Source organism: Aulonocara sp. 'chitande type north' Nkhata Bay, linkage group LG22, assembly GCF_057382095.1.
Source record: "Aulonocara sp. 'chitande type north' Nkhata Bay isolate Kocher_YH1m ecotype deep benthic linkage group LG22, A_spYH_male_GT1.1, whole genome shotgun sequence".
In the NCBI taxonomy this organism is placed as follows: Eukaryota; Metazoa; Chordata; class Actinopteri; order Cichliformes; family Cichlidae; genus Aulonocara; species Aulonocara sp. 'chitande type north' Nkhata Bay.
Window position 1 is genome coordinate 21,866,511 of NC_141364.1, and position 10,261 is coordinate 21,876,771.

General features: G+C 40.1%; 1 protein-coding gene and 1 pseudogene across 2 annotated transcripts; one reads left to right on the forward strand and one right to left on the reverse strand.

The window, feature by feature from the left end:
* Positions 1-2,348: 2,348 nt before the first annotated feature.
* Positions 2,349-3,118, reverse strand: LOC147304160 (distal membrane-arm assembly complex protein 1-like). Its single transcript, XM_086280028.1, has 2 exons — positions 2,687-3,118; positions 2,349-2,612 (listed from the first exon to the last, which is right to left on the reverse strand). Exons 1-2 carry the CDS (start codon positions 2,895-2,897, stop codon positions 2,548-2,550), a joined length of 276 nt encoding a protein of 91 aa, XP_086136154.1. The 5' UTR covers positions 2,898-3,118; the 3' UTR covers positions 2,349-2,547.
* A 1,055-nt stretch (positions 3,119-4,173) lies between these two features.
* Positions 4,174-10,246, forward strand: LOC147304161 (biotinidase-like; annotated as a pseudogene). The gene is made up of 6 exons (XR_015126815.1): positions 4,174-5,963; positions 6,673-6,822; positions 6,929-7,080; positions 8,588-8,765; positions 8,861-9,445; positions 9,538-10,246. The product of XR_015126815.1 is annotated as a biotinidase-like (transcript).
* Positions 10,247-10,261: the final 15 nt, after the last annotated feature.

Consider the following 10,261-nt stretch of genomic DNA (forward strand, 5'->3'; position numbering starts at 1 on the left):
AACAGGTGTGAAGAGCTTCTGTGTGAGCTGCTATAGTGTGATAAGTAGAGATGGACCGATCCGATATTACGTATCGGTATCGGTCCGATACTGACCTAAATTACTGGATCGGATATCGGAGAAAAATAAAAAATGTAATCCGATCCATTAAATATCACGAAAGCACCTCACAAAACTTGCAACACGCAGTAACTCACCTCAGAACGTTAGCACGTCGGAGCAGTATGCATCACGTGATAGAGCGGCTGTGGCATGCGGGACCTGTCGGTGGTCTGGATAGCATGTGGAGCTTCGCTAGCAACCCGGCATTTCATCTCCGACAAAGTTATCCCCGAGAGAAGTAAAGCAAGTGTGTAAGTCCATCTCTGAATGTAAAGCATTCCTGCGTTAAGCTTAACAAGCGACTGCCTCTCCTGCTGCTACTTCAATCATGAAACTGCTTAATGATCAGCTGATCGGCTTTTGTCCGTGTCTCTTGTTTGTTTTTGTCCCACTTTGCACCAGAAAGAGGAAACCAGCGGCTGAACAACAGCAGCACGTTTAAGCTTGATAAGCTGTTGTTAGAAGTTATTTAATATTACTTTCTACTCGAGGATCTTTTTCTACGTAGCTGACGCTGGTAACTGTGCAGGGGCGGATCTAGCAAAGTTTAGCCAGGGGGGCCGATAGGGCATTAACAGGGAAAAGGGGGCACAAAGACATACTTTTCTTTCTTACTCTCATTTAAAACGTCTAGCTTTTAATAAATAATTATCTGACACCCAAAGTTTTAATTTGATGTAAAATGAATAGAAGTCAATTAATGTATATAGTGACTATTAAGTCTAATATATATACCCTAGTAAGCTATAGTACTTTTTCCTTTGGGAAGGTACCATCTGTGCAGTCTGCAATTTTGATGAAGAAAGATGTTGAATCTATTTAATATTTCTTGAAAAATAATTGATTTCTGTGCATTTTTTTTTCACACTGCATCAAATTAGGGTTGATTACGTCGATTAAGCATCATGAGGTGGAGCGTGAGGGGTGGTTCCCTATTTTTTATTTATTTATTTTTGTTGTTGCTGGGAGTTGGAACCCTATTAGTTAGGTTGCTTAATATTTACGCTAAGTACTCTTTAAAATACCAGAATAGGGAGGATGGTGTAGGTTTAAGTTTATTAGATTGATCAGTATTGCTGAACTATGAAATTTTTTTTTTTGCATACAGGTATAACAGAATAGCTTTAGTGTAGTTGTTGTTTTAAACTTGAGTATGAACTTATACAAAATGCAGCAAGATATTTAAAAAAAAAACAGTTTTGTTGATTAAAACACACTATATCGGATTCATATCGGTATCAGCAGATATCCAAATTTATGATATCGGTATCGGACATAAAAAAGTGGTATCGTGCCATCTCTAGTGATAAGTGCAGTCCTGACACTTTTGGGCACTGTTTCTTTATCAGTAACACAGATGGCTGCCACATGCAGCAAAAAACACAAATGCAAAGTATGGAAAAACAAACACAGGAGCAGCAACTGACAAGAAAGCTACAGAAGTTAAAGTTAAATCAGGGTCATGTGCTTTATTAAACAGAGTTAATTCAGTAATCTTTTTGATAATCACCATGTCGACTCAAGACTTGAACTGTTTTTAATACTTGGGAGGTTGTCCTGAGACATCAAGGCAGTTTGACCTAATTCACTGTTTTTATAGTAACTATTTAGTCACAAACTGTGTACTACCTGCAGAGGTTTTGAACTGTAATCTCCAGGTAGTGTTCCAGTGATATACTAGTGAACCAAGATGCAAAATGGCACGGTTTCATGCACCCACTGTCAGTTTAACCGTGCTTTTTCTGTTTTGACATTTTAAAAAGAGTGAAAAAGGTCAGTCAGTGACAACATAATGATGAGAGCTGAGTATACATACGAGTAGTGTGCATCACCATTGGTTTCACATTTTTGTACTACAATAAATAGTCTTTAATGCAGGTAATAAAACGAGTCAACATTATTTACCACCAGAGATGGGCAGACTGTAATCTGATTACTTTTTTTAAGTAACAAGTAAGGGATTACTATCGCAAAAACTGTAATTAGAGACAGAGAATGGTGCATATAATTTAATTTTACTTGATGCATGAAGTTAAGATTAAAACTGATAACAGTTTTTAATTGTAATTTTTAAAAAAAAAATAAAAATAAAGTAATTAATTACTTTTGAAAATAAGTAATCAGTAAAGTAACGGGATTACTTTTGGGGGAAGTAATTAGTTACTGATTACTTTTTTCTAGTAACTTTAACAACACGGTTTACCAAACACGTCTGATGCTGACAAAGAGACTTAAACTCACACATATAGACAAATAGTTGTTTTAATTTAAGAAGTCAGCAGCTTCCAGCAGTAGAGTACATAGCCCAGCCATACAACGTCAGCACACATCCACTGTCATTACAGGTCTCTGCAGGCTGTCCAGAGCAGTGTCTTTGCCTCGGTGTCCGGTGAATGACCCCACGCAGTCCTGAGCTCATTTACACGCACGCTTTCTAAAGAGTCCTCAAGTCTTCCTCTGCGCTTTTCCTACAGGATCCGTGATGACTACTATCCCCCAGGCAGCCAAACCTTGAACACAAGTGCGCATTTGTTCATTAAAAGACTCCTAATGCAGCAAACAGTCAGAAAACTGATTGACTTACTTGCAGCGAAAGTGATCTGTGCCACTGTCCCCATTGAGGTGGGTCCTCCCTGCCGCATCACCTTCCGCGCTGCGTGAAACACATAAGCTCCGGACAGAATCAGCCCACCTCCGGAGATAAGCCTGCAGCTCCAGCAGCTCTTAAACATCTGGCTGGGTTTGGACACGGGGGCATCTGCTCCTCCTGTTGGCGGCTCTAGCCCTGTTGACATTGTACCACAGGGTGCTGCTAATGCTAATGCTAATGCCCTTGGTTATAAACTCCTAGAAACGTCAAACATGAAAAATAAACCGGAAACTGTTCCGGTTTTGTTTGAATGACTCGCCCAAATGAAGAACAAAGTTAGAGACTTAACACAAATGCTATTTTCACTGGCTGAAGAAAGGTCGGATTTAGCAAAGTGGGTCCAGGTCATGGCCCTAATGTTTCCTATCTGGTATTTTCAAAATAAAAGTTGTACTTTACCATTCGGAACAAACGCTGGTCTTTGGGGGGAGGGACAAAGATCGACAGAAAACATAAAAACATTGTGATAAATATTTAACAATTTTCCATTAATAAAAACATATTGTCTTATTTCATCTATTTCTATGAGGAAATTTCTTTCCAAAAGAAGTTGCAATTTCATTTTAAATGTAAACTTACCGATCTAAATAATAATAATAATAATAATAATAATAATGGATTGGATTTATATAGCGCTTTTCAAGGCACCCAAAGGTATATTGAATTCATATTCCGTATTCAGTTTGGTGAAGTGCCAGATCTCATTATACAGGTGCATATGGTAATAAAAGGAAAAGCCTGACTCACAAAAAAATAACTGCCAGACTTATTGAACCTTCTGATAATTGAATCAGGTGCTGCTTACTTAAGAGACCTGCAGACTTATGTCCATAGAGCTAGAGCTAATGTCCATAGTTTAAGGAATAGTTTGAAAACAACATTTTTTTTCAAACAGCATCGTGTGGTGTAGGTGGTCATCAAAATAGAGAACAGAACTGAACAATTTCCAATAACAAACCTTAGCATGCACTAACATTACACATCTCTAAACAGCAATATATATTTCAAAGTTTTTTTATCAATGTATTGACTGTTGCAGTGAACAGGCATGCTGCTTTGAAAATCACGTGCAATGTGTGACCACGATTGGCACACTGTTCACTGAGACCATGAATGCCACTTCTTTGAAGCATTCTTCTTCTTCTTCCATCAAAATGGAAGCAAAAGCAACACGAGATGCTTTGATCTACCGAAAGGAAAAAGCAGAATATCTGAACTCAAACCAGCCAGGTGGAGTCATTAAGATAGAAACAATAATTCAGTGCAGTGTCTCAGGTAGCTCTGTGCGTTATATATAGGCTCAGTACAATGAACAGTCAGTTTCAGGGAACTCCAGTGTCGGTACTAGCGGCTTTTATGATTTTATGTTTGTAGTCATTTAACTTCCATCCATTCATTGAACTTAAGAGGAAGAAATGTCAGGCTGGTTCGGTGCATTTGGTCCCATGCTGTCTTTAACTAAACAACTTAGTTCACTTTGTGGCTGAGCTGTATGTGAGGTTATGTCATGGCAGCTTTGGCTGGAATACCTGTCTCCTCCTAGGCTTAGCAAGTTTCTCCGTGAGTAGAGCTTCTAGCTCTTCTAGCTTCTAGCACATCTGTGGCCGTGCAGGCGGCCTCATTGGAACCTTTAAATAAAATCCCATAAACCTGATATCTAGTGTCAAATTATATCAAAGCTGCTTACTGTCAGAATTGTTTAAAACTGTGACTGCAAATACATTCAAACAAGTGAGCTTTTCTCAGAGAGAACTGAAAAAGAGAACAAAGCAATCCAGAAGGCAAAGAAGGAAAGGGAAATAGCAAAGAAGACAACTGAAAAAGCAATACTGAAAATGACTGAAGTCCAGAGAGCACTGAAGCAGAAGATAAAAGAAATACAAAAAGTAAAGAAGGAAAGTGAAACAGTGAAGAAGGCAACGGACAAGGAAACGATGGAAATGAAGGAAGTTCACAGAGCCCTAGAAAAAAAACAAAAAGGAAATAAAGAAGGCAATGACAGCAACTGAAGTAGCATAGCGGCAAGAACAGGTGGCAGAACTCAAGCCCAAGAGTCAAAGATTGAAATGCAAGAAGTACAAATAGAACTGAAAGAGGGGAGAAAGGAAATGGAAAGATAAACATGGACCATCAAACTAATGAAACTAATGGAACTAATGAAACTCCAGAGAGAGCAGAAATAAGTAAAAAATGAATTAGAAGAGGCAAACATGGAAAATCAAAAAGTAAACAATAACACAGACATTGTAAAACAGAAAACTGAAACAGCAAAGAAGAAGTTCCTGGAAATCCAAGAGCCCTTGAAGAAATTTAAAAAGGAATAGAAGAGGAAAAGAGAGAAAATGAAATAACAAAAAAGAAAATGCAACGATTGAAAGAGAAATTGCAAAGATGGCAGCCACAAATGCAAAGAGGGAATAGGCCCAAGTATCCTCTCCATCATCAACAATTCTTTGTCTACTAGTGTTATGCCATCTGTCTTCAAGCAGGCAGGTGGTTGTTCAGCCTCTGCTAAAAATGATCAACAATATCTCTAAACTTCAATTCCTTTCATACGTTTTGGAAAAAGTCATTCTTCATTAACTTTGTCCTCACTTACAACAAAACCTTTTTAGAAAGTTCCAGTCAGGTTTCATGGTCAATCACAGTACAGAGCCCGGCCTACTAAAGTTTCTAATCATCTGACCTTGAGTGCTGTTATTTATTTTTGCATGTACTTAAAGTCTTGATGGTACAAAATAATCTTCTGTTGTATGGTAATGTCCTAAATAAAGTTGTTTTGCTCTGGTTTTTTTTTTCAATTTTCCAGCTAATGTAACAAATCCTTGGGTCTGTTTTTGGAAAATCACTCTGCTTGGCACGAGGAGTTTCTTATAACATCTTAACTAGAAAATTGAGCTGAGTCATCGTGCCTCGTGGACGACTTTTGCCCTCTTCTTATAGTGTGTGTTAGCGCACAGCCGGCATGCCTCGTGTGAAGCAAACTGGAAGAAATATGTTGTTCGTCATAGCTGTTGTCAGTGTTTATTTGGCATTGGTCATCAGTCCAACGGACTCCACTGCAGACTCATCATATGTTGCCGCTGTGTACGAGCACAAAGTAATCCTGAACCCAGGCCCCCGCACACCCGTGTCCCGCCACGAAGCTCTGCAGCACATGCAGAAAAACCTGGATATCTACGAGGAGCAGGCAGCCCGGGCAGCCCAGCAAGTATGCACACATTTAAATGTTGTGTTTCATGTTTTTAGTCACATGATAGCATTACTCAATGAATTGTAGCAACTTCTGTTGAGATGTTCTTCAAATGAATGAACTTGTAATGGACAAGAATTAATATAGTTAAGGCTACTGCAGAAGAAAATCAAGACAAACATGATTCAAAGCCTTACAGTAAGGCTTCCTTTATCTCTGACTTTTTACTGAACTGGTAATTGATGTTCATATGCCCTAATATGACAACTGTCCACCCTTTAGTATCACTTTATAGCTGTTGGTCGACAGTTATTAATGCTTCACCCTGTATGAAGTTTACTGTCACTACCAGAGGTGTAGTCCTGCCATAACGCATAGGAGCAGACTATATCGTAAACTATATGTATATATGTCTGTATACACACAACTATATATATATATGTGTGTGTGTGTGTGTGTGTGTGTGTGTGTGTGTACATACATGCATGTAAAATGTTTGAATGTAAATGTGTTTATAAAACTCTGACTTTAACTTTAAGTTCACGAGAGAATACCTGAGTGAGAGAGATGGAATCAAACGTGGAGAGAGACAGGCAACTAAAAAGACATCACACAGATCACTTTATGTTGTTAAATTCAGTGTGACATTTGAGCAAGTAGAAATAAGTAACTCAAAAGTTACTGCAACAGATCTCATATCTCTCTGTCATCTTCGTTTCACTCTCAGGGTGCCCAGATCCTGGTGTTTCCAGAAGATGGTATTCATGGGTTTAACTTCACTCGGTCATCCATCATTGGCTACCTGGAAACCATTCCCAACCCTCAGGAGGAGAGCTGGAATCCGTGCACAGAGCCGGAAAGACACAACAACACTGAGGTTCACAATCATATATTTAGATTTTGTGATGGCAAGAAAACTCTACTCTCACAACATCTCACTGTGTCTGAATCTCATCATATTTGATTATGTTTGTGACTCAAAGGTTCTCCAGAGATTGAGCTGTATGGCTCGTCGTAACAACCTCTACCTGGTGGCCAACATGCCCGACCTGCAACCCTGTCCCCTGAAGACCAGCCCCTCCTCCACCTGTCCTCCTGATGGGCGCTGGCAGTTCAACACAAATGTGGCTTTCAGGTACATGTTAACTCTTAATATGGATTTCTAGAGAACGGACAAATAAAAGGTTTATTTTTCTATGACTTATTGTCCACAGATCCAGTGCTTGTGCCTAAATAAAAGAGCAGTTCTCCACATTTCCATCAAAAAATGTTGGCACGACTGCCAAAAATACCACAGAGTCAAAGTTGAAACTTCTCTTGTCAGTAGCTACTGGAGAAGCTACTGTAAGAAATACCAGCTACACTGAATACAACAACTACAGTGGTGGAAATAATTATTTGATCCCCTGCCGAATGTGTAATTTTGGTCACATCCAATCAAATGAATGGAAAGAGACAAACTATCAACCAAAAATCCAGAAAAAATATTTAGTAATAAATTGATTTTGATGGCATTAAGTTAAATAAATATTTTATCCCCAAGCAAAACTTTATGATTGGCAAAGAAACCCTTTTTGGCAAGCAGTGGTACAACATTTGTTGTAGTTGGTTACCAAGTTTGCAGATTTCAGGCGGGGGCTTTGGCCCACTCTTCTATACAGAAACCTTTGAAATCCTTTAGGTTTCTTGGCTCCTGCTTGGCAATCTGCAGTTTCAGCTCCCTCCTCAGATTTTCTATAAGACTGAGGTCTGGAGCCTGGCTACGCCACTCCCTGACATTAATGTGCTTCTTCTTCAGCCACTCCTTTGTTGCATTGGTTGTGTGTTTTGGGTCATTGTCATGTCAGGACGACCCATCTTCAATGTTCTAGCTGAAGGAAGGAGGTTATCGTCCAAGGTTTTACAGTACATGACCCTGTTCATTGCCCCCTCAGTACAGTGAAGTTGTCCTGTACCCAGACAAACAGCCCCAAAGCAAGATGTTTCCACCTCTGTGCTTGACTGTAGCGATTGTGTTCTTTGGTTTAGAGTTAACATTTCTCTTTCTCCAAGCAAAGCGGGTTGATTTTGGTTTTACATGACCATAGTCATAATCCAGTGACAGTTGTCAGTATTTCCACTGCTGCACAGCAACGATAACGACTGATAATTAATTTGGCAAACTTTACTTTTCAAATTGTAAACAAATATGGCTTAAAACGACATTTCTGTCGTTGCCACAGTGTAACTCGGTTTAACGCAGCAGCCTGAAGTGTCCATCAAACTGAATAATCTCATTAGGAACCCATCCTCCTTTGGGCTCCGCCTTCAAACAAAGTTAAAAGTGAGTTGATTCGCACGAACAGGATTTCTCTCCGAGCGCAGAGAGCTGCCTGCCACAGATTGAAACAGCAGCAGCGCACGCAGAGCAGACATTCGTGTGTGTGATGGCTTCTTTGTGTGTGCAGCTGCAGAGTTCCACGCGCACAGTTGTCGAATTTACGCGCGAGGAATTTCATTGTGCCCGAAATGATTTGCTCGGATTATGTTTTTGCTCGCACTTTTGTTATGACATAAATATAATTCAGTAATATATCCTGAACTGACTGCATCAGTGAAAAAGAGCTGTTAGTGACCTGCGTAAAATATCCTCTTTCATACAGGTCAGACGGCCTTCTAATTGCACGCTACCACAAGCAAAACCTTTTCTTTGAGCAATCCTTTGACACACCTCCAGAAGTTGAAGTCATAACATTTGATACACCTTTTGCTGGGAAGTTTGGCCTCTTCATCTGCTTTGACATCCTCTTTCATGATCCTGCAGTGGTGCTGGTGGAGATGGTATAAAATATAATCACATACGCACTCAGAATATATATCCAACATTGTTGGGATTGACTTTGATATCCATCGTTTCTTCTTTGTGGCTTTTTAAGGGTGTGCGTCAGTTGATCTTTCCAACAGCGTGGATGAATGCGCTCCCCCTGCTGGATTCAGTTCAGTTTCACAGTGCATTCAGTCTGGGTGCCAACGTCACTCTACTATCTGCCAACATTCGCAATGATCAACGCATCATGAAAGGAAGCGGTATCTACACCCCCTTTTCTGCCACCTACCACCATGCCTGGAAGGGAGACCCAGAGGAGGGCAGGCTGCTGGTGGCCAGAGTGCCAGTTTTGGAGCCACTGGAGGTAAAACAAAGTGCAGCCAAAGAGGTGGAGGCTGGTGGTGTTGAGTCTGCATCATCAGTGGCTACAGACTCTGGACGCTGTCATCAAGACAGCTGTGATGATCACTCTCCTGATTCGGTCCATCCCTCTCACTCCACCTTCATCTCATTCATGTTCCACGACCCGTTTACGTTTGTCCTCTTAAACGAGACACAAGGTGACGTTAAAGTGTGCAACGGCACTTTCTGCTGCCGCCTGCAGTACAGGTGGTTACTGCAAGACCATAAAGAGCTCTATGCTCTCGGTGCATTTGCAGGACTGCACACCGTTGATGGACGTTATGCACTGCAGGTAGGAATGAAAGAATTTTTAATATTTATAAACTTTTAGAAACTGACCAGGACCCTGCTGACTTTTATTTGTTACATGTCAAATATCTACAGGTTTGTGCAGTAGTCCGTTGTGCAGGGTTGGATCAGAACTCCTGTTGGCGGGGAACTTTGACACCAAATACGTGTACCCATCTATTCTGACAAGCCGAATGTTCCTGGAGCAGCCCGAGAGTCTGCAGAAAGCTCCAGACGGGAAAGTGACCATGAAACATTCAAACATGAAGGGTGGCCTGGTCACCACCTGCCTGTATGGACGAATGTACCACCTGGACAATGAATAAAGTTTGGAGGGATCAGGAAAATAAAGTTCAGTGTTATGGATAAGAGCTGTTCTGTGTTCTCCATCTGTATCCATTCCCTTCTACTTATGCTTATCAGGGTAGGCTGGAGTCTGTCCCAGCTAAAGGAAAACAAATGTCTTTAGTCATCTGTTACTTGATCTTTTCTGGGTGTTCCTTTCTCAAGGCACAAATTATAAGGAAGAGAATATTCAAATGAATCATTCAAATTGATTAAACAATGTTTGTCTCATGCAACTTAATGCTAATTGTGCATTTTTATTTAATTTCCCCCCCAAAATCTTTTTTTTTTTTGCACTTTATTTTAAAATGACCTGTGTTAATAACAAAAGCCTATATATGAATTACCCATAAAACTAACCATACCTATGAGCACCATTTCAGGATTGCTCTCACTCTCTATTACACTCCATTTAGTAAATGAGACCCACACCTTACAATACCCGACATCTAAAATTTATAGGCTGAACATCTTT

Coding starts and splice junctions, on each gene's coding strand:
- LOC147304160 (XM_086280028.1), bottom strand. CDS start 2,897: ATGTCAACAGGGCTAGAGCCGCCAACAGGAGGAGCAGATGCCCCCGTG. Junction 2,613..2,686: donor ACAGATCACTTTCGCTGCAA/GTAAGTCAATCA, acceptor CTTGTGTTCAAG/GTTTGGCTGCCTGGGGGATA.